The 25,775-nt window shown below is 35.1% G+C and overlaps 1 protein-coding gene across 1 annotated transcript in view; it reads left to right on the forward strand.

Moving 5' to 3' along the window:
• The window catches only part of TTC6 (tetratricopeptide repeat domain 6), a 286,301-nt gene that overhangs the window by 71,954 nt on the left and 188,572 nt on the right, over positions 1 to 25,775 (forward strand). The window contains exon 6 of the mRNA XM_078149180.1: positions 4,774 to 4,903. Coding sequence (XP_078005306.1) covers positions 4,774 to 4,903 — 130 coding nt within the window. The remainder of the gene's footprint in view (positions 1 to 4,773; positions 4,904 to 25,775) is intronic.

Genomic DNA, 25,775 nt, shown 5'->3' on the forward strand with positions numbered 1-25,775 from the left:
AACTCACAAAAGTAAATGTCATTTCTATATAGCAATAACAAAATCCAGGGCAACATAATAAAATGGAATTCCAATCCATATTAGCCTCAAAATGCATAAAATATCTAGGAGTGAATTTACCAAATCATTCTCAACAGCTGTGTAGACATAATTACAACATACTTCTTAAAGAAACAAAGAACAACTTAACTCAAGGTTATAGATGGGCCCAGTTTAACGTAGCTTATAGATGAGCCATGTCAATATAAGAAAAATGAAAATACTTCTGAAGTTAATTTGCAGACTTGGTGCTATGCCTACAAAATTACCAAAAGTCTACTTTATAGGGCTTTTATAATAATACAATTCATTTGGAACAATAAAAAATCTAGACAATCTGGGAAATAATTAGGGAGAAAGATACAAATGAAGAAGGAATAGCACTTCTAGACAACAAAATATATTATAAAGCAGTAGTCATCTATCTACTTTAAAAGCAGATTTCTGGAACAGACTAGAAAAGAAAAATGAGATATAATTGAACATAAAACCCAATGTTCAATGAACACAAAAAACGTTAATTACCTAGGAAAGAACTCCCTATTTGACAACAATTGCTGGGGAAAACGGAAAAGTCTGACAGAAATTAAATTTATCATATCTTATACCATATTCCATAACAAACCAAAATGTATCTGTGAGCTTGAATATTAAAGACATTAAATATTAAAGACATTAAAGAAATTAGAAGAGGCATTGATATTGCCTTTTGTAGCTACTGATGAGGAAGAGATGAATTCTTAACCAAAGAAGGGATAGAGGTGATTACAAAAGATAAAATAGATAATTTCAATTACATAAAATTGAAAAACATTGGCTTTAACAAAATTAAGGCAACTAGAATAAGAAGGGAAATGGTCAATTGGGGAATATTCTTTATATTAGATATTTCTGAGAAGAATTCAATATCCATGATACATAGACAATTGACGAAGGCTGGCTGCTTCAGCTGCCACAAATTGGGTAACATGGGGGTGCCATGCATCTATAGTAGAATAGATCAGGCAGAGCCATGTCTTATTTTTCCTTATATCCCCTGCCTAAACTATGCCTTTGCATGTAAATGCTGCATAACTCTTTTCTAATATAATAAATCTTATATGATCATAATTTGTATTATCTCTCATTTTAGATATTAACATTAATTTGAAACTGGTTCAAGATCACAATCCTTTCAGAATCTTTTTCTTATATCTTTTCACCCATTTTTGGCCCACTATCATCTCTTATTTTTAAAGGAAACTTTAATACAAAATATAGTTAAGATTGAATGTAAGTTAAAAGGAAAACAAATATTTGAGCTCTGGAAATGTTTAAAAAAGTAAAACAGTATAATGCCACCAGATGTCACTGTTAGCATGTGGTAATGTAGTTAATGTTAAGTTTAAAAAAAAAAAGAAAAAATGTCCTTCCCATCACATTTTAAAAAAAAAACTCATTTCTACACACCCACTAAATACCAATGCCTCCAACACATATACATTGTCAAATCTCTACTTTGAGGCAATATGACCTTTTAAAATAATTTCTGGTGCTATAATTCCAAGCTATATTCCTTTTAAGCTAAACACATTGCCTAAAATATTTGAATAAGTAAGGACAGGCAAGTGGACAAGTTGACTGGAGGACAGTGGAGAGGAGCTTTTCACTTGTGGTCAGGCAGAAGATTTTTGGGGGTAAGCTCCCAGTCCCACAGAGAAGAGATGCCTCTGTATGTGGAAGGCTCATATGTTAGGACTAGAGAACTTGACTACCCCTCTCCCACAACTGACTGAGTCCTTAGGTGGAATGGGGGAGGAGGTGTATCTTTTTCTCAAAGTTAGAATCCACATTGGCTGAGAAATTCCATCAAGCCCCTTTGAGGAAGATCTGATTTTTTTTTTAATCTCTGGATGAAGCAGTAGAGCTGACTCTGGAAAAATGACAGTTTATATGGTTTGTATTTGATGTCCTTTAACCTCCGGATACCCTCCCCTGCCCAGGCACCTAATATTCTTTTGCTGCCCTCTGACTAATTAAAGCTTCTATGATGTAATATTCTACCAAGCAATTCTCTCAAGCAATGTCCTGTGCTCCCAAGTCACCACTCTCTTTCATCTTCCTACTCCTATCTCATAGGGCCTGGTGCATAGAAGGCTTTACCTTAATTAAATGCTTATTGGCTAATGAGCTGCCGATCTGCATCAGTTGGAGGAATTTCCACACCAGGAGTACTGTAACCGAAAAAAGTTAAAGATTCAACCAAAACAACAACAAAAACAACATTCAGTCTTCGGTCTGTCCAAATGTTATCCTTCACCCTTATTACATGATCAGCACATTGGCATTTCTGGATATGTTATGTCTCCACTGATATTTCTATGCCACTTTTTGCACATGCTGTTTTTGATGATTTGCCTCGGCCTGCTTTTAACCACCAAGCACCTTTCGCCTACAATCACCGAGTTTTGATTCAATCATTCAATGGTAACAACCTTCTTGAAAATTTGGGAGGCAGAAATTCTGCCTCCCCAGGAGGGGAGAATGACCTGTACCCATGCAGTTTTCTGGGATTTTGAGTTTTTGCTTATCTTCTGAGTGAAGGAAATATCACAGTGTGGGGATAGAGGTGGGGCTTGAAGGAGCCCATGGGAAAGAGTAAGGAACCTGAGAGGGAAAGGGAAGTAATTTGGTTCCCTTCCTCAGAAGCAGGGGCAGCTGGGAAGGCAGTGTACATAGAAAGAGTGTGAGAGTAATTTGTAACAGCATCAGTGCCGAGGGTAGTGGCTGAGATGCAGTTTCTCCAAATGGAAGCCAAAGGGGCAAGCAGCAAGGTATAAAACTGCTTGTAATCTTGGCTGCTCACCTTTGTGGCTGGAGTTCTGGTAAAAGCATCTGTGTTCTGGGGAATGGGGAGGAAACTGATGATCTTTATTCATCAAGTCCTTGTCCTGCTTCAGCTGGGCATTACTGGTGCCTGAACATTTACTCTATGTTGCATTTTTTTGACTCCCCTCATTTTTTCCTTCCCGTAAATATCTCTGATTGACACAGACATACATTTCCTTGCAACTCTTTGAATTTGGAAAAGGAACTTCTGCTATAAACTAGTTGGGGGAAAAAAGTAAGAGTCTTCCTTACCTTTTTATTTGCTCCCCAGTCATTACCTTTGGAGCCTGACTACATACATACATACATACATGCATACATACATATATACACATACATATAGTGAAAAAGAAGAACCCTGGTATTGACATAATCAGTCAATAAGCATTTATTAAGTGCTTACTATGTACCAGGCACTGTTCTAGGAATAAAGAACGCAAAGAAAATGCAAAGAAAAAAATGAACTAGTCCCTTGATTTCAAGGATCTACTGGGGATTCCACAGGCAGACAAATAAATAGATTTTAAAAAAATTTTTTTTTAATAATTTCAAGAGGGCAAATGTGCTAAAAATGGGAGATGATCCTTTTGAGGTCGTAAGTGCTCCATGGAATAGCAGCAACTCCCCTAAGCCACTAGCCTTGCCTCAAGCCCAGCCACCCAGAGCCATCATTCAGAGGAGCAGACCCTTTGGAGAAGGGACCCATCATCCTTGGCCACCAACAACACCAATGGCCAGCCAGCTAAGTTCCACTGGTAAGGAAGTAATTCCAAGGTATTAGGAGCAACAGAGCCTCCTAGACCACTGGCCGTGTTTCAAGACCAACCCATGTAGCCATTATCCAGGGGTGAGATAGATTGTAGAGTAGTAAGCTGATAACTGATGGCTCCCATGTCCTAGCTACTGAAGATCAGGGCGGGAAAAAGTACTCACATCAAACTCCTTGCCACTGTAGAATGCTTCAACATCATAAATAGATAGGTTTTATTAGTGGAAATGAAATTAAAGAAGACCTATCACCATCTTCCTTGTTGCTATACCCTAAGGAATCCTAAACCTTGTAACTGCAACCTCTGATGTATGCTGTTTTCCTTATTAGAGTGTGGGCTCCTCTGGAGGAAGGGACTGGTTTTTTTTTTTCTGTTTGCATCTGCCAGTGTTTATCACAGTGGGTTTTTTCCAAATATTTTATTTTTTCCACTTACATGTAAAAATTTTTTAACATTTGTTTTGAAAAATTCTGTCTTCTAGATTGTCTCCCTCCCTCCTCATTGAGAAGGCAAGCAGTTTGTATAGATTATACATACGCAGTCATAGTGTAGTGTTTTGGTAGGTGCTTAAGAAATGTTTTTTATTCATTCATTCATTCTATGAGTCACTGTCATGTTAAGAAGGGCTTTCTTGGCTATAAGCACTTTGTGATCACCAAAAAACCCTTTAAGTCTCCCAAATGCATCCTAACCTTTTTTTTTTTTATTTAGTATGAGCCTGCTTCATTGTTCCTCTGTTCCTTTCAAATGTATACTTGGTGGATTACCCACTGTTATAATCTGGGCAATACATATTCTCTGTGTAATTTTTTCCCTGAGTGAATGGTATTTTATTGCTTATTCTGCTTAATTGAATTGGCAGACTTTATTATTTGGTTTGAGGTATTTGATGGTGTTGCCCCCATACCTCCAGGCCTCTTTAGTTTGAGGTATTCTATAGTGATATTCAAATGTAACTGTTAGAATGTATCTCTTTACTACATTCAAGAGTTTGCATCTAATTTTGCCTAAATTTGAAATAGTAATGAATTTTGTTCATATTGTCAGATTAACAATTATTTTTAAAACTAGCTTAATTTCTGAAAATGTATTACAGAATACTCTATGGAGTTCCTACTTCAAAAGCTAAGGACAAAAATGAAAATATTTCTCCAGAAACATCAACAACTTTAATTAAATGGAAAAAACCAAATGAAAAACCATCTCTTCAACTCTCAGGAGAAGAAGTAAGAACTGCTTTTGATAACTTTATGTAATGCTTCATTTAACCTATTTGTGCCTTCTTAGTCTATGTAATTCTTATATTTTCCCATAGGTCCTCCACTGAGTATTTACTCAATGTGCCAGAGGCCTTCCTCTAAGATTCTTTACATTATGTGGGTCCCATTATTAGTACCCACGGATTATCTGTCTTTTGAGATAATATTTGAAAAGTGTTTTGCAAACTTTAAAGTTCTATATAAATATTAGTTATTATTATTTCTACTGCTACTATGGCCACCTCACCTCCTTTTCCAGTTGTACATTTCCTGTGTAATATCCTGTATTCATTTTTTGTTCATAGGTCATCATCAGAAATGTTTGTCAGCCTACTTATATCCATTCCATGTGTTTCCATTTCCCTTTGGGCCACATCCAAATTAAATACTTTACCTGGTGTGATGTTATATGATTTGCAGCCATACAGAATAGAAGAACATAGATATTAAAAAAGATAGGGTTTTGTTTTGGGAAACATCTTGGGATCATTAAAAGTGCTCTGCATTTTCCCAAATGCAAGTTCTGGGCCCAGCTAGGATCTATCCTAGATATATCAACTTATGTGTAGTGTGGATATTACACGCTTTCCATCCATTTGTTTGTTCCCGTATGGATAAGTAGGCCTCAGAATTATAGAATCACTGTTTCAGAGTTGGAAAATACCTTAGTTATCCATCTAGTCCAGCTCATACTTGAAAAGTTAATTTCTTCTGCATCATATCTAACAAGTATAAAACACTTTATATGAAACATTTCCAAAGAAAGGGAACCCTCTACTTTCTGAGACAGCTCATTCCACTTTTGGATAACTCTAATTACAAAGCTTTCCCAAATATCAAGCCTAAATTTGCTCTTTTACCCATGATTCCTACATTTGTACTCTGGAGCCAAATAGAATGCATCCAATCCCTTTCCAATGGGGCATCTCTTTAAATACAAGAAAACAGGTAAAATGTTTCCCTTAAGTTTTCTGTTCTCCAGTTTTGATATTGTGTAGGAATAATCTATGGTTGTGCCTCATTTCCTTCAATCAGCCCCAAAGAACAGGAAGCCTCCAGCCCTTGCTCTCCTCTGTATGCTTTCCAGCTAATCAATGTCCTTCCAGAAAGGTGATTCCCAGAATTGAATATACTATCTATGGCAGAAGACAGATGGCAGTACTCTTGTTCTTAGAAGCTACACCTCTCTTAAGGCAGACTAAGATGGCATTATCTTTGTAGGTTGCCATATCGCACTGTGGACTGATGTTGAGCTTGTGAATTCACTAAAACCCTCAGATCTTTCCCAGATAATTTATAGATTTTTTATATGTTTTATGTGCCATATAATACTAAATCATCATGATCTTGAAGATCTTCATTTATGGAAGAACTACAAACTGATTTAGAACATTTCTTCTTCCAAATAATAAGAATTCACTGACTAGATTGTATTTCACAAAGTAGGAAGGAAATTTGGTATTTATCTAGCAAATTTAATCTAAGTTTCTAGCCAAGCAGTATGTCAGGTAAAACATTACCTTTGCCTGTCTCTTGATCTGATTAAGGTAGTTAAATGTTAGCTTTTCAACTAACTAAATACTAGATAGACAGAAGATGGGATCCATGGGAAGATTTTTAGGGATCAGATAGATAGTATCTGTATGAGATAATTTAGGTATGCTCTTACCCAAAAACACAGAGATAGCCTGCATAAAGTTTTTTAGATTATGTCCCAGTTCATAATTTGTATGTTTTTGCTTTTGCCTGGAACCTTGGGTAATTGTAGCATACCAGGCAATGCCACTGTTAGTATTCGTTTGTTAAAGCGAGAGTAATGTATATAGAACTAAATGGTCTGTTCTAAAAATTACTAAACTAATTTTTTTTTAATAGAAGAAACTTTTCAGTGGGATGGGCTGGATTTGCTTAATATTGGAAATACCTAATATTATTATTTATAAAAACATTCTATAACACAGTGTCTTCCTTGACAAAAATCAACCATGGTTACTACCATTTATGAAAATGTTCTGTTCTGCCCAGAAATTGGAATTTTAAATGTTTTGCATTTAATATGCTTTTCTGTGACAATGCAGGCACAACCATATGTTATACCTACATGATATCAAACATTCCAATGGAAATTTTAAAATTCAATCAAATATCCAAGAGTTTGTATATATTCACTGAATATATGGATATTTGAAAATGTGTGGATTCTTGACCAAACACTTCAGTCTTCATCTGGATATTAGATAATAATGTTTTAAATAATAATTATTAGATTATTATATATTTAGATTAGATTATAGATTAGATAATAATTAGATAATTGATGTTTTTTAGCTGGTTGACGTTAGTGATTGAAAAGAGTTAATAGCAGACAGCAGTCAAATGGCCCCTGTGCTTAACACAGAATGAAAGGGAATGGTTTCTCAAGGGAGGCGGACATGGAGGGGAGAAGAGAGTGGAGTTATTTTTTTTTAAGTTTAATATTTTATTTCCCCCCCCCCCCAAAGACAGTGGAGTTCTTACAGAATGGAAGAATAAACAATTATAATCTCAGCAGCGGTGAAGAGGGTAGGGGAGGTCTGCTAATGGGTAGAAGCTGCTACTCAGCCTTGGACAGATTGGAAACACCCTTTGTGTATAGAAATAAAATTCTGGGATGAAGGTGCAACAATGAACCATAGCCAGCTATTCTGAATTACACCTCACCATTGCTCCTTAGGAGTAGGGTTTTTGTAGGAGTAGGGACAAATAAGGGTCAGGTTGGATATTAGTGAATATTATCCTATCATGCTTTGTTCTGGAAAAGCCAGAATAATCATTCTAGCTAGACCCACTGAGACACGGGCACAGCTTGATGGAAGTTCCTGGTCTTGGGACTCTGTCCTTCTTGATCCTTGTATCTGGGTGAATTTTAACTCCTTGGGGTTTTTTTCCATGGAGTTTGAAGCACATGGCGTTTGTCTTGTTTACTTGTGAAAGCAAACTGGGAGTATACCCTGGCCTTCTTGGCTCCTCAGAACCAATAAACTTAAGACCTTCGCAACCTGACCAGTAGAAATAAGTGAATGATACTTGGTGTTCTCACAGAGGATATAGATTTGAGTCCTTAATGCGGGGAGGTGGAGAGCAGAGCCAAGATGGCAGAGTGAAAGCAGGGACTCAACCTGAGCTCTCCCTCAAACCCCTTCAAATACCTTTAAAAAGTGACTCTGAACAAATTCTAGAGTGGCAGCACCACAAAGAGACAGAGTGAGGCAGATTTCCAGCCTAAAACAACCTGGAAGGTCAACAGGAAAGATCCATTGCACCAGGCTGAGAGAGGAGCACAGTCCAACTCAGGCCACCAGCTCAGACCCAGCCCCAGCAAATCCAGAGGAGGCCTTGGAGGGCTGAATCACTGGCAGTAGTGGCAGGTTTCCAGACTTCTCAGCCCACAGACACCAAAGACAATTTAGAAAGTCGGCAGGAGGGGGTCTGTTGGAACTGGGTGAGAGAGAAGTGCAGTTTAGCACAGACTGCACCAATACAGCCCTAGCCCTGACAAACCAGGAGCAGGCCTAGGGAGTGACTGAATCAGCAATGGCAGCAGCAATGGCAGCAGCAGGGACGGCTTCTGGAGCTATCAGCCCACAGACTGAATGTTTGAAAGTCACCTATTTTGATTTCTGAGAGCCAAGATGGTGGAGTAAGCAGTAAGTCACTTTCACCCTCGCTTATATTGACCTTGAAAAACCCAGAAATTATTGTCCCAGGAAAAATCCTGGAATGGTGGAGCCAGCAGAAAGATGAGGCACGGCAGTCTTTTAGCTCAGGAGACTAGGGGGATTAATGGGAAAGGGACCTCTTGCTGTGGCTGAAGGGGACCAATACAGGATGGGAGACATCCCAGCAAGCCAGCGGCAAGCCCCACCTCAGCAAACCAGTGGGAGATCCTGAGCTCCAGGATGGTGTATCAGGCAAGCACCAACACCAGGCACACCCCAGCCACCACCACCAGCTCCAGCTCAGTACTAGGTAAGCTGCCAGACCCCTACAGCCTCCAGTTGCTAATACCTGAGGCCCCAGCAAACAAAACCAGTAACCAGGCCCCTAACCCCAGTATGAGAAGAGTGGGACAGTGCTTCCCTGTGCCCCAGAAGCAAAGATCAACTTTAAAAGCCAGAAAAAGGGGAAAAAACATGAACAAAAAGCAAAAAAGAAAGACAATGACCATAGAGAAGTATTATGGTGACAGGGAAGATCAAAAAACAAATTCAGGAGAGGACAACATTGTCAACATACCCACATCCAAAACCTCAAAGGGGAATATGAACTGGTCTCAAGCTTAAAAAGCCTTCTTGGAAGAGCTCAAGGGGGATTTTAGAAGTTAAATAAGAGAGGTAAAAGAAAAAATGAACAATTCCTTTAAAATACAATTGACAAAATGGAAAAAAAAAAGTATACTGAAGAAAATACCTCCTTAAAAAGTAGAATTGGCCAAAAGGAAAAGGAGGTACAAAAGCTAACTGAAGAAAACAATTCATTAAAAGTTAGAATTGATGTAGAATACAATATTCCATAAGGCAAAGGAGCTTGGATTACAACCAAGGATCAACTATCCAGTGAAAATGAGCATAATCTTTCAGGGGAAGAGATGGATATGCAATGAAATAGGTAACTTCCAAGCCTTCCTGATGAAAAGACCAGAGATCATTAGAAAATTTGATCTTCAAATAAAAGACTCAAGAGAGACATAAAAAGGTAAACAGAACAGAAAAAAACACTATGTTATTAATAAGCGCAAACTGTTTACATCCCTACATAGGAAGATGATTCTTGTAACTCTTGATAACTGTATCTTTATTATGACATTTAGAAGGGATATACATAGAGGGTGTGGGTATAACTTGACTTTGATGTGATGATAAAAAAAATATAAGTGGTAGAAAGGGGTTGTAATAGGAGAAGAGGAAAGGAAGAGGCAGAAAAGGGTAAATTACATTATGCAAAGAAGCACAAAGACATACTACAGTAGAGGAAAAGACGGGAAGGAGATGAGCATTGTTTGAACCTTACTCTTATTGGATTTGGTTCAAGGAGGGAATAACATACTCAGTTAGGTATAGAAATCAAACTTGCCCTATAGGCAGTAGGAGGGGAAAGGGGAAAGAAAAGGGAGGAGGTGATAGGAGGGAGGGTAGAAGTAGTAAAGGAAAAGAGAAAGAAAAGGGAGGGGGCTGATAAGGAGGGCAGATTGAGGGAGGCAGTGGTCAAAAGCAAAATGCTAGTGAGGTGGGAAAGGGAGAAAGGAGAAAGAAAAGCATAAATAGGGGAGTGGGGAATAGGATGGAAGGAGATAGTAATCATAACTGCGAATTTGTGAGTGGGATGAACTCTCTCATAAAACAGAAGCAGATGGCAGAATGGACTAAAAACCATAATCCTACAATATGTTGTTTACAAGTAACACATCTGAAACAGAGGTGTACATGCAGGGCAAAGGTAAAAGGCTGGAGTAGAATATATTATGCTTCAGCTGAAGTTAAAAAAAAAGCAGGGGTAGCAATCCTGAACTCAGACACAGCAAAAGCAAAAATAGACTATATTAAAGGAGATAATGTGCCTGCTAAAAGGCATGATAGACAATGAAGTGATATCATTACTAAATATATATGCACCAAGTGGTACAGCATTCAAATTCTTAGAGGAGAAGTTCAGGGAGTTACAGGAAGAAATAGATAGCAAAACTATACTAGTGGGGGACCTCAACCTCCCCCTCTCTGAACTAGATAAATTTAACCACAAAATAAACAAGAAAGAAGTTAAGGAGGTGAAAATTTAGAAAAGTTAGTATGTAGACCTCTGGAGAAAATCGAATGGGGCTAGAAAGGAATATACCTTTTTCTGAGTGGTACATGGCACCTACACAAAAACTGACCATGTACTAGGGCATAAAAACCTCACAATCCAATATAGAAAGGCAGAAATATTAAATGAATCCTTCTCAGATCATGATGCAATAAAAATTATATGTAATAAAGGGCCATGGAAAGATAGACTAAAAATTAATTGGAAGCTAAATAGTCTAATCCAAAAGAATGAATGGGTCAAACAACAAATCATAGAAACAATCAATAACTTCATTCAAGACAATGACAATAATGAGACAACATATTAAAACTTATGGGATGCAGCAAAAACAGTTCTTAGGGGAGGCTTTATATCTCTAAATGCTTACATGAATAAAATAGAGAAAGAGGAGAGCAATGAATTGGGCATGCAACCAAAAAAAGCTAGAAAAAGAACAAATTAAAAATCCCCAATTAAATACCAAATTAGAAATACTGAAAACCAAAGGAGAGATTAATAAAATTGAAATTAAGAAAACTGTTAAATTAATAAATAAAACTAAGAACTAGTTTTATGAGTGAAAAACAATCAAATAGATAAACCTTTGGTTAATTTGATTAAAAAAAGAAAGAAGAAAATCAAATTACAGTATCAAAAATGAAAAGGGTAAGTTCATCACCAGTGAAGAGGAAATTAAAAGAATAATTAGGAGCTATTTTGCCCAACTGTATGCCAATAAAGTTGACAATATTAGTGAAATGGATGAATATTTACAAAAGTATAAATTGCCCAGATTAAAAGAGGAAATAAAATACTTAAATAACTCCATTTCAAGAAAAGAAATTGAATAAGCTATCAATGAACTCCCTAAGAAAAAATCTCCAGGGCCAAATGGATTTACAAACTAATTCTATCATACATTTAAAGAACAATTAATTACAATACTATATAGACTATTTGGGAAAACAGGCAAAGAAAGAGTTCTACCAAATTCTTTTTATGATACCAATATGGTACTGACACCTAAGCCGAGAAAAGTCAAAACACAAAAAGAACATCATAGACCAATTTCTCTAATGAATATAGATGCAAAAATTTCAAATACAGTATTAGCAGAAAGATTACAGCAATTTATCACAAGAATAATACACTATGACCAGGTAGGATTTATACCAGGAATGCAGGGCTGGTTCAGTATTAGAAAAACTATCAGCATAATTGACCATATCAGCAACAAAACTAACAGCAATGACATGATAGATGCAGAAAAAGTATTTGACAAAATACAACACCCATTCCTGTTAAAAACACTAGAGAGCATAAGGAGTAAATGGAGTCTTCCTTAAAATGATAAGTAGTATCTACCTAAAACCATCAGCAAGCATTATATGTAATGGAAATAAGCTAGAAGCATTTCCAATAAGATCAGGGTGAAACAAGGATGTCCATTATTACCACTGTTGTTCAATATGGTACTAGAAGTGTTAGCTTTAGCAATAAGAGAAGAAACAGAAATTGAAGGAATTAGAATAGACAAAGAAGAAGCAAAGCTATGACTCTTTGCAAATGATATGATGATATACTTAGAGAATCCTAGAGAATCAAGTAAAAAAACTACTTGAAATAATAAACAACTTTAGCAAAGTTTCAGGATATAAAATAAACCTACATAAATCATCAGCATTTCTATATGTTACCAACAAGGCCCAACAGCAAGAGATAGAAAAAGAATTCCCATATAAAGTTACTGTAGACATTATAAAAGATTTCGGAGTCTGCCTGCCAAAACAAACCCAGGAACTATATGAACACAATTATAAAACACTTTTCGCACAAGTCAGATCTAAATAATTGGAAAAACATCAGTTGCTCATGGGTAGGCTGAGTCAATACAATCAAAATGACAATTCTACATAAATTAATTTACTTATTCAGTACCATTCCAATCAAACTACCAAAAAAACTATTTGATAGAGCTAGAAAAAATAATAGCAAAATTCATCTGAAAGAACAAAAGGTCAAGAATATCAAGGGGATTAATTAAAAGAAATATAAGGGGAGGTGGCCTAGCCATACCAGATCTTAAATTGTATTATAAAGCAACAATCATCAAAACCACTTGGTACTGGCTAAGAAACAGAGTGGTGGAGTAGTGGAATAGGTTAGGTACACAAGACAAAGTAGTCAATGACTACAGTAATCTACTATTTAATAAACCCAAAGACTCTAGCTTGTGGGATAAGAACCCACTATTTGACAAAAACTGCTGGGAAAACTGGAAAACAGTATGGCAGAAACTAGGCATAGACCAACATCTTACATCCTGCACCAAAATAAAGTAAAAAATGAGTACATAATTTAGCTATAAAGGCTGATACTATAAGCAAATTGGGAGAGCAAGGAATAGTTTACCTGTCAGATTTAAGGAGAACAGAAGAATTTATTACCAAACAAGAGGTGGAGAACACTGTGAAATACAAAATGGATAATTTTGATTACTTTAAATTGAAATTTTTGCACAAACAGAGCCAATGCAACCAAGATTAGGAGGGAAGCAGATAACTGGGAAAGAGTTTATAATCAGCGTCTCTGATAAAAGTCTTGTTTCTAAAATATATAGAGAACTGCGTCAAATGTATAAGAATGAAAGTGACTCCCCAATTGTTCAATTGTCAAAGGATATGAACAGGCAATTTTCAGATGAAGAAATTAAAGCTATCCATAGTCATATGAAAAAACACTCTAAATCACTATTGATCAGAGAAATGCAAATCAAAACAACTCTGAGGTACCACATCACACCTATCAGGTGGGCCAACATTACAAGATAGGAAAATGGTAAATGCTGGGGCAGATGTGGGAAAATTGGAACATTAATGCATTGTTGGTGGAGTTGTAAACTGATCCAACCATTTTGGAGAGCAATTTGGAACTATGCCCAAAGGGCCAGACAGATTTCAGAAAAACCTGAAAAGACTTATATGAAGTTTGAGTGAAGTGAGCAGACCCAGGAGAACACTGTACACAGTAACAGCTACATTGTGCGATGACTAACTTTGACAGACTTATCTCTTCTTAGCAATGCAAGGATCTAAGACAACTCCAAAAGACTCGTGGTGGAAAATGCTGTGCACATCCAGAAAAAGAACTATGGAGCTTGAATGCAGATCAAAGCATATTGTTTGCTCTCTCTCTGTTTTTCTTCTTCTTTTTTTTTGTTTGTTTCTACTTTCTCATGGTTTCTTCCATTGGTTCTAATTCTTCTTTACAACATGTCTAATGTGAAAATAGGTTTACTATAAATGTATATGTAGAGCCTATATCAAATTGCATGCCGTCTTGGGGTGGGGGAACAGGGAGAGGTGGGGAGATGACCATAAGATCCAAAATCTTATGGATATGAATTCTGAAAACCAAAAATAAATAAATATTTTTTTAAAAGGCACTTCAGAGGTCATGGGATCAGTTAAATCTGGCCTACCCTCCCCTTTCTGACTTGGAGAAATAGTGACAAAAATGTTTGACTATATATAGTTATTTGTTAGATACACCTTTTAAACTATATTTTGTTTTATTTCCAAGGTGTTCATTTACCCAGGATGTGTGAAAATGTTTTGGGCTCCAGGTCCCCCCAAATTCTCTGCTCCAATATCTCTCATAAGGCAAACCTTATATCCACAATATGAGGTAATATACTAAATAAATTTCCTTGCTGTTTTGAAAGCATATCCCACATTAATGAATAGAATAAAAAGTATGTATATCCCATATGTGTTAAAACATCACAGCTGAACACGAACTTTGTCTTGTTTCTAGATGGTTTTATTGCAAATCAACAAATAAAAAAGAACAGTCTATCACAATTAAGAAGTATAAGCTAGGGAACTGTGACAATTGATTTTTTTAAAAAGGTAGTTCTTGAATGTTGATATTTCATCTGTTATTATCTAAACTACTATGATAAAGACTTCAGGGTTTTTATGGAAAGAATAATTTTTGGGGGTGTGGTTCAAAAATAGTCAAACATTTTCAGTGGTTTTCCTAAGCTATATCCTAAAATGGTCTTCATAAAACTTTGTACACTTTTAAACTTTAATTATTTTATTTATATGTATAATAGAGATGGAGCTTGTTAAAATTTAGGCTAGCTGCTATTCAGTGTTTAATTATTTGAAGCTCTGTAATAAATTTAAAATCACTATTATAGAAGAAAAGGTAAATATTGTCATATGGCTACTCAAATGGAAGTCCCTAATAAACTATGAGAAAAAGATTCAGTTTGCCTGTAAGTGCCATTTAGGGATTATTTCTATTTCTGATAATCCTACATTTTCAATATTAAAAATGTAAAAGGTTTGGGGAAGCCTTATGAGAAAATTCCTTCCTGTTATATAATAATATTTTGCTCCTGAGACATATCAGTATAGGAAAACAATGGGCACTAATGAAATTGACATAATACCTATTTATAACTTTGTGACCAAAGATAATATTTGGAAATATTTTACATGATTATATTGCATATAAATGAGTGGATATCAATCATCTGGCTAGCCCATTCACCCTTATAATCTTATCAATAGATTATTGAACCATGATCAATTGAGCAATATTTAACTGATAATTAATATTCAATATAAATTCAACTAACATTGAACAGGAATGTAGCAGAAATTATAGGAACAGTCATTGCTGAATAATTAATTCAGTACTCTGAATTTCTGACTGAACCAACATGTTTTATTATTTGGGCAATGGAAGAACAGTTCCGTAGTCTTCAAGGCTGAATATATTCTCTAACCATGGCGACTCATTGCATAGTGGATTGAGAAGACAAAGGATAAATTAAAGATAGTGCAGAATTGGAAGACAAATACAGAATAGTTAAAATGCTGGGAGAAAATGGTATAAAGTTAGGAGATTTAAAAAGGTATAGTTGAGTAGAGGATGAGTTACGATTATAACATTTTGGAAACAAGTACTGCATGTTGAGAAGGTGTTTTTCATTCATCTACCTAGAGATCGCCTACTTTTCCATGGAAAGCTATTTCCCTGTAATTTCTACAGGTTAGTGAAATAGCTAGTCTGCCTTTTGAAGTAATGTCAAGCTCTCTGAAAGCACAATGAAATAAAACAGGCCTAGATTCTTAATACCATACCAAATTTTGGTATGGTTTGGAAGAGACAAAAATCTAACTACCAAATATCCTTAACTTTTGTTATCTTCAGTTGATTTTTAAAATCAATTTTTAAATTTAGATTTAAAATTTAGGTTTCCTATGTTGCATCAGGCAAGGTTTTAACTAGTATTTACATTTAAATCCATTAAGCAAGTTCTTTCATGATAATTAAGTATATAATCAGCAAGTATATCTTGAAGTTTTAAAGTAGTGAATTGAAAAAGATGCTATTAAAAGCATCCTTGACTAAACTTACAATCTTCATAAATATCTCTACGTAAGGAATTGCTTTGTGGCAATTATGTTACGATTATCTAACAGATAAAATTATTAAAATAACTTGTAAGAAAATTTTTTTAAAAACCATGTTCAGATTGGTCATACATATCTGGTCTTATTAGCTTATCTTAAAAAGTTGTTTTATGTTTTATTTTAGAAAGTAATAAAGAAGATATTAATACCTCACAGATTCATTAATTCAGCAAACATTTATTCAGCAAACATTACTGGGGACTAAAGAGAAATACATGGAGGAGGTCACATCCTCTGGCTTACAGGATGTGACAGGCAGAGATTGGGGGAGACTCAAATTTGGAGTTCTGTTTGGTTTCCCACAGTTAAACTGTTAAGAAACTAGAGAAATATAAAAAGAGGAAAAATCCAAAGATTAGAACTATAGCTCCCATCTCCTTAGTTATTTTTCTTTCATGTTTATATAGCTTGTCTCCTCTGTAGGAAGGAGAAGAGAAGCATGTAGAAGTTTGGATTATCTTTGAAAATTGCAAAGGAATTTTCAGGAAATTGCAGTCTTTGATGAAAAGTCAAAGGAAACATCAGTACCAAAGCTTAAGTATAGTTATAAGGAACCACTTAAAAACAAGTTGGGAATTTGAAAGACAACTGAATTTTGAAGATCATTATAAGTGGGAAGTCATAGGCAGAAAATTATATATCAAGGAAGAATATAAATACTGTAGGCAAATTCAGATCTCCCTACCCAATAACTATTCCCTTACTCTAAATAAAACTTCTCCTTTCATAAAGAACTTTTCCCCTTTCTATAAAAAAGTTAGATCTGTTATTCTAAGGTAGTTTTTCCCCTTAGAAAAATGTTATTTTGTTAATTATTTACACATGTAACACCACATTATTACCCTTCCTCCTTCCATTTCTTCTTCCCAAACACATAAACGCTTTGCCATTTCAGCTTACTTATTTATATTCTTTCTGTTCCTTGACTTTTGATTGCATCCTGTTAAACTAGGAGCCGTGTTTTCCCTACAATTTTGAGTTGTTAAAATGAAGAAATAATGAACTCAGCTATTAAAATAATCAGAATCAGAACAGTTTTATAGTGAACCATAAAATAAGTTAATCACCTTTTCTCTTTATCATAGAGTAGTTGTACATTTAAATATGTGGTAGAAAAGCAGTTTTTTGAGAGTCAAGAGAGTATTTCCACAAAGGAAAAAGAGAAAAAGTCTGCGCTGGTATGTATAATTTAAGAAAGCAAATTATTCAAATAATTTGTAAAAATATTTTATGTAAAATTTAATTCCTTGTTATTCAAAATAGATTGTCTACATTTTTCCAAAAACTATCGGTTGGTGCTATTAAATCTTAAGCTATTTAAGTGACAGTTATTATTATTACTTTTATTAATATGACTATTATTAGCATTATCTCATTCTTCTCACCTTTTTTTGATGGAATTCAGAAAGTAAGGGTACAAGGTGAGTTACTATCCTGTTATTGTTTTACATTTAACATTTTGTGGACTATTATGTAAATGTAGAAGATAATTGGATGAGTATTGGCATATAGGCTCATCTTCAATAGATTTACTCAAGTCATACTTAGGACAACTTCAGCAGCAGGAAGGATTACAGGGATTACCTCATTCTGCTTCCACATGGTTCTAGTAGTTTTCTATATTTTGAAAGCTTTTTATAACTTGTAGTTGGAGATTGAGACTTTATTATGGCAATATCTATCAAAAATACTGTTCTTTGTCTTTCAGTTAGTATGGTAATGTTATAGATCATAGAGTAGTCTATATTTCTCATAGCAACTCCATAAAATATCTGGAAAATACCCCAGAATTTAAAAAAAAACCTGAAAAGAAGCAGAAGTAAATTCTTCTGTTCTCTCCAGAACCAAAGACTGTCTAACTCATCTAAGAATACTAGAGGGGACCAATCTGAGAGTAAAATTGGAAACCAAGAACTGAAACTGAAAATGTGAATAAACAATAAAATATCAAACACAATGAAGAAATGATATGAGATAAGAGAAGCCAAAGAGATAAATCCAAAAGAAAACCATGGTTGCACAACAAATAGAAGCCCGGGGGGGGGGGAAATGGCTTTGATCATAAAGACTGAAAGAGTAGTAAAAATAAATGCAGAGAGATAAAAAATGAAATGAGTTGGGGGAAAAAATTGAAATGAGAACAAATAGCTTGGAACAGAAGGTGGAAAACCTTATCCAAATGTAGGACTCCATAAAAAATAGAATAGGGGCAAATAGAACTCAGTGACTCTATGAGACAAGAAATATTGGAACAATGTAAAAAAGACTGAAAAATTAAAAGAATGTGTCTTATCTCTACCTCTTTCCCACCTTCTCTCCTGATTCTCTAGACTTTCTCATCCCCTAGAAGCTCTTACCTTGGAGGTGCCTCTATGACCTTTGATCAGTGAGCTATTGCCTAGGACCACTATTTCATTAAGTTCCCAAGGCTATGTATGCTCATGTCTCTCCTGGACATTTTTATTAAAAATCCTTTTTAAAAACTGCTCAAGAACCATAGGGCAAAGTGGAAGTTGGATTTACTGATTGCTCCCTTAAAGAAGCCCCAAACTAAAAGCACCTTTTCTGATGTGGACACACCATGATGAGCAGTCCTGTGTCAGCGTCTCCCATGTCAGACAGTCAGTTCCAAAGTTCTTAAGAGAGACCTTGATAGTGTCCTTGTACCACTTCTTCTGACCACATGTGAATGCTTGCCCTGTGTGAGTTCTCCATAAAATAGTCTTTTTGGCAAGCATACGTTTTGCATTCGAACAACATGGCCAGCCCATAAGAGTTATGGTCTCTGAAGCTGAGTTTGAATGCTTGGCAGTTTAGTTCGAGAAAAGACTTTAGTGTCTGGTGTCTTGTCCTGCCAGATGATCTTCAGAATCTTCCTAAGACAATTTAAATGAAAGCAGTTCAGTTTCCTAGAATGGCGCTGGTATACTGTCCAGGTTTCACATGCATACAACAATGAGGTCAGCACAACAGCTCTGTAGACCTTCAGTTTGGTGATCAGTCTAATATCTCTTCTTTCCCGTACTTTCCTTCAGAGACTCCCAAACACTGAGCTAGTTCTAGAAATGCGTGCATCAGCTTCCTCATCTATGTGTACATCCCTGAAAAGTACACTACCAAATGAACTTATCCACAGTGTTCAAAACTTCTCCATTTGTTGTAACCAATGGTTCCACGTATGTGTGGTGTGGTGGTGGCTGATGGAGCACCTGTGTTTTATTGGCTTTAATTGTTAGGCCAAAATTAGCACAAGCGGCAGAGAATTGATCCATATACTGTTGCATCTCAGCTTCAGAAGTGCCATTGAGTGCACAGTCATCAGCAAACAGAAAATTATGCACCAATACTCCCTCCATTTCGGTCTTGGTTTGTAGCATTTTCAAGTTGAAGACTTTACCATCAGTGTGTTAGCTGACCTTGGTGCCACGTTCATCTTCATTGAAAACATTTGATAAAATGACTGAAAACATCATGCTAAAAAGCATGGGAGCAAGCACTCAGTCTTATTTCACTCCATTGGTGACTGGGAAAGCAGGAGGACATTGTCCATTATCCAGAACCTGGGCAAGCATGCCATCATAAAATTGATGTACAATGCTGATGAACTTCTCCAGGCAACCAAATTTTGATGTGATTTGCCATAAGCCCTCATGACTGACAGTATCAAAGGCCTTGGTCAGATCTGTAAATGAAAAGAGAAGCTATTCTTTCAGAATCCTATTGTCTTCAAAGGTCAGAGAGAGTTTAAAAAAGACAAACACATGATGTAGGTATGATTTTGTTCAAGTTTGTTGTTTTAAAGAAATAAGGTATGGAAAAAGGAAAACACTAGGGAAGAAAGTGGAAGAATTTAACATTTCACATAAATGAGGTACTTGAAATAAAGAGTATATAAACATGGAGGGAATGGGGGAATGGGCATCTAAGAACCTCACTCCTATCTGAGTCAACTAAAGGAAGGTCTCATACATACACACACACACACACACACACACACACACACACACACAAACAGCAGGGTACAGTCATGGAGGAGATATTCGCAACCAAGATAAACTTAAAATTCAGAGATTCAATCAATAAAAGGGGCATAATAAAGAGAGAAAAAACCAAAGAACCACAGTTTGTGGTCTTGACAAGTTATGGCAAAGGAACAGAAAGAAGAGAAGGGAATAAGCATTTATATAGCCCCTACTGTGTGCCAGGCACTGTGCCAGGTGCTTTACAAAGAAATATTGTCTCGTCTGACCCTCACAACAACCTTTCAATGTAGTGCTATTATGACACCATTTTACAGCTGAGGAAACATAGGCAGAGAGAGATTAAGTGACTTGCCTAGGGTGGCCCACAATAATAAGTATCTGAGGCCAACTTTGAACTCCAGACATCCTGATTCCAGGTCCAGCATTCTATCCATGCTTCAATTATATATTACTAGTGTGAATCAGATTGTTTCTACTTCTCTGCTTCCTTCTCTACAATATGTTTATCAGAAATGTACTCAAAACAAAGATTCACAAAGAATTAAAATGAGAGGCTGGAATGAAATCTATTCTTCTTTAGGCAAATGCAAAAAAAAAGCAGGAGAAGCAACTGTAAAATAGACATTGTTAAAATATAAATAGAATATCCTTAAAAGCATAATAGATAATGAAATTAAATCGGTGCTTAATATTTTTGTACCAAATGGCAATCTCAGAAAAGGGTAATTGAAAAAGCCATAAAGGTACTCCCAGAGAAAAATATCCTCGGACCAGATTAATTTATAAGTAATTTCTATCAAATATTCAAAGTAAAATTACTTCCGGCAGTATGTAAACTGCTTGCAAAAATGGGGAAAGGATTCTATAAAACTATGAAGCAAATATCATCTTGATATCTAAACCAGGAAAAGTCAAAGCAGAGAAGGAAAACTAGAGACCAATATCTCTAGAGATAATAATTAATAAAATAATATTTGACTAAACATTAGTCAAGTGGCTACTTTCCTACATTTAAAAAAAATAATTCATTATTACTAGGTTAATTCTTTACTAGATATGCAGAATTGGTTCAATTTTGGTAATACTATAAACATAATATACTATATTAATAACAAACAATAAAAATCTATAACTATTAACTTTAAGTAGGTCAATAATTGCAGGAAAAGTTTTTTTTTTTAACAAAACACAGCACTCTTTTATGTTAGAAAAACATTAAAAGCATTGGAATAAGTATAATATTGTTTAATATGATAGATAATATTCATCTAAAACCAAGAATGTATGTTATCTTCAGTGAAGAAACTCTAGAAGCCTTTCAATAAGATCAGAAGTAAGGCAAAGATGTCCCTTTTCACCACTATTATTTAATACAGTTTTAGAATTCTAGCTTTAGCAATAAAACAAGAATAAAAAATTGGGCGAATAAGCACAGGCACAGAGGAAACACAATTACTCTTTTTTTTTGTTTTGTTTTTTGGGGGGTTTTTTCAGATAATTTAACTAGAGATTTAACTAGAGAACCCAAGAGTTAATCAAAAAATTAGTTGAAAACATTGACTTAAGAAAGTAGCAGAATTTAAAATAAACCTACAAAAAGCCATGAGTTTCTATATTTTACCTAGAAATCCCAGAAGACAGAGAATTTAAAAAGCAATTCTATTTTAAATAACTAGAGACTCTATTAATATTTGGAAGTCTAGCTACTAACCTAGGAATGATACAAATACACTACATTTAAAAAAGTACTCCTAAATAATTGGAGAGATATTAGTTGCATGTGTTTGAACTATTCCAACATAATAAAAATGAATGCATTACCAATATATAAAAATCATGTCATTAACAAATTAGAAAAGCATGGAAGGAGATAGGGAAAGAGTACTGGATCAAACAAAGGATGGAGAGGATCACCTGGAAGAAAACGGACAGTGTTGATTACAGAATTGAAAAATTTTTGCAGCAAAATCAATGAAGGGAATCAACTGGAAGGGAAAGTAAAGGGATAGTACACTGGAAAACGTATCTTTATAGAATGTTTCTCTGATAAATGCTCAATATCCAAGACATATATAAGAGTAAGAGTCTGTTCCTTAATGGAGAACTGGTCAAATGATATGAATAAGTAGTTTTCAAAAAAAAGAAAGGCAAGCTCTCTACAACTATATGGAAAAAAAACCTGCCAATCACTAATAAGAAAAATGCAAATTAACACTCTGAGGTTCCACATCACACCCATAAAATTGGCAAAAATAGATATTTCTGGTATCTACTCCTTTCCAAGGGATAGTATGATTCCTGACTTGAGGGGAATGGGGGTGGAGGGAAACCTTTATGTGGGTCACTCTGGTCTCCAGTCTCTGAGAGCACCACTGGACTGGAATTATATCTATTTGCTCCTACTAAATATTTTTGGACCAAGGCACTATTAGTTCATAACAAAAAGCTAATCCCCTGGTCACTCTAAGGGGAAAGGGTTACTTCGGTCTTATATTTGTGGGCTCTGTTCGTTTCCACAAAATACAGTTATACAAAAGACCAGTATAAATAGTGAATAGTGAGTAAACCCAATTATCCAAGCAAATAACAAATAGAAATCAGAGAAGTTATACAAATTAGGATATATCAGAAAATACACAAAGTGAATGAGCTCTTTAGCTCAGAAAGAGATGAGATATCTGCTCAGCCAAGAGAGGGGCCTTGATTTCACTAAATTAGATATTTCTTGAAGTCTCAAGGAAGACAAGCTGAAAATCAGAGACATATTAAAGAACTAGCTTCCCCTACATGTCTCTCCCTTCACATGTCTGGATATAATCCCAAGAGAGTCTGGAACCATAGATATGTCTCTTAAAGAAGGAATAAAGAATGTTTTTTTTTCTTTCCAAATTTCTTATACCAACTCAAACCCTCACACATAATGTCACTCAGCATTCTCTCCACCGATTTGGAATCATGCATATGCAGCCTGCAAAATACTCATAGATTGATTTGAAACCCAGTTTACACATAGTTGGATCTGTGAACCAGGCAGAATCAGGAGGACAATTTATATACATTGACTACAAAACTGTAAAGGAAAATGACTGTGAAAGACTTAATTAATCAACACGATGATCAAGCACAACTTCAGAAGACTGCAGCTTAGTGGTTTAATGGATAGCAAGCTGAACTTGCAGTTAAGAAGACCTAAATTCCAATCCTACCTCAGATACTTACTAGCTGTGTGACCCTGGGCAAATCCTCTCAGCCTCATTTTTCTCATCTGTAAAATTAGGATAATACTAGCATTTACTTGAAATAATTTCTTCTGTATTGATGCTCTACTTGTGCCACAGTTTGTTGAATTCTCAAGGAATTTTAGTGATTTGTAGGGAAATTTATCATCTGTTAGTTCGAAAGAATAGCTTTGTTTCAAATCCTGCCTCTGATACATACATACTCTCTTAGAGCTCAAAGCAATTCTCTTAGCTTCCTACACTATTGAAATCACAATTTTGACCAAAACAGTGATGGCGGCAGCAGCGGTAGCAGCAGCAGCAAAAACTTACAACATACAAAGACAAAGCAAAACAAAAGTTGTTAAATTTTTTGTGATAACATATTCAGACAGTTGTGAGAAACAATTCCTTCTACTTGTGCCACAGTTTGTTGAATTCTCAAGGAAATCTAGGGGGTTTGTGTTTGTAGTATGAGAATTTGTCATCTGTAAGTTCAGAAAGAATAGCTTCTATTATATAGTTATAGCCACCTGATTGTGTCTTTCTAAATATCCAGTGGATGCTAACATTTTGCAGCCTTTAGTGTTATGTTGTATAGTTTCCACCTTGTATTTGCATAATCTGTATCAATACACTTTCTCTCATTTTTGGTGACGATGACCTGCTCTTGAATCATAAGCCATCCTCTCTTCCTTCAATTCTGTATATAACTGCCGACTTCCCTCCCACATTACCAGCATTTAAAATGAACATTTTTATATAATTTGAGAACTTTTGTTTGAATAATTTACTGTGCATATATGAGTTACAGTTAAATATTACATCCTAATTTTAACATTCTAAATCTTAGTTTGGATTAGTGTTCCCCTTGTTGGCCTAATACTTTTATACTATGAAACATTTTCCCCTCCATAGGATCTAGAAATTCACAGTAATTTGTTTCTTAAGTAAGTGAAATATTTTGAATTTTTAGCAGGTATTTTTCTGAATAAGCTAACATATGTATATATATATATAATATATATATATATATATATATATTATATATATATATATATATATATATATATATATATATATATATATATGTGTGTGTGTGTGTGTGTGTGTGTAATGCCATTTGAGATCATCCACAAGAAGAAGTATGTTCTGGAAAATATTACATGAGATAACATTTGCAGAGTTCTCAGCACAGTATCTGGAACATACTAGGTTCTATATATAAATGTTAACTATTATTATCATTAAATATTCTATTTGTATTTAGAATCTATAAAGTATAAAAGAGGCAGCTGTGATATAGAAAATAGCTGGCCCTGGAACCGAGAAAAACTGGGTTCAAGTTCTGTTACCAAAATATTTTGGCTGTGTGACCACCCTGAGCAAGTCATTTCATCTCTCAGTATTCTGGGCAACTTTCTAAGATTTTAAATTACAGAGAAGAAGTTTAACCTGTTTTAGTAGAGAGAGTTTCCTCACCAGGGTTTTCCTTATATCAGTGAAATGACACATCTAGTCCTTGTTAAGTATCAAGTAAATTCAATTTCATCAGTCAGTTTATTTTTTTTTCATTTTACATTTTTACAGCCAAAGTTAAGAGTCATAAAGAGCAAATCTCTGCCAGATTTACAGAAGACTACTGGAAGAAAAGATGAGGTACTATACTTTTTATTAAGTTTCATAATTTTTCCGTGTATTTTAAAGTTTAATTTTATTTTTACAATTGACAAAAGCTGATTTAACTCCATCTCATTTCTTCTCTTTTCCAATCCTCTTCTCCCCAACAACAGAAAGAAGGAATGAAAGGGAAAAAGAAAGAAAAGCAAAATCCTTGTAACTTGTGTACAGACTAAAGTAAAACAAATTCTTACATTGGCCATATCCAAAAATTGTGTGCTTCATTATATTATATGCTTCACCATGAATCGATTAGCTCTCTGTCAGGAGAGAAATACTGTTCTTCATCATCTTTCCTCTGACACTGTATCTGGTCATTATATTGATAAGAATTAATTCATTCCAAGTTGTTTGTCTTTACAATGTTGTGATTGTGTAAATTGTTCTAATTCTGCTCCCTTCTCTCTTCACCAGTTCAGATAAGTCATCTCAGATTTTTCTCAAATCTTCCCTTTCATTATCCTTTAAAGGAAAATATTCTAATATAATTATATAGCATAATGTTTTTAGCCATCCCCCAATTGATGAGAACCCTTTTAGTTTCCATTCTTAACCAGCTCAAAAAGAGTTTTATACATTTTAAAAAATTATATGATTCTTTTTTTTTCTTTCTTTGGTCTTTTTGGAGTGTATACTTAATAAT

This window comes from Phascolarctos cinereus, unplaced genomic scaffold (genome assembly GCF_003287225.1).
Source record: "Phascolarctos cinereus isolate Bilbo 61053 unplaced genomic scaffold, phaCin_HiC Scaffold_2;HRSCAF=192, whole genome shotgun sequence".
Classification (NCBI taxonomy): Eukaryota; Metazoa; Chordata; class Mammalia; order Diprotodontia; family Phascolarctidae; genus Phascolarctos; species Phascolarctos cinereus.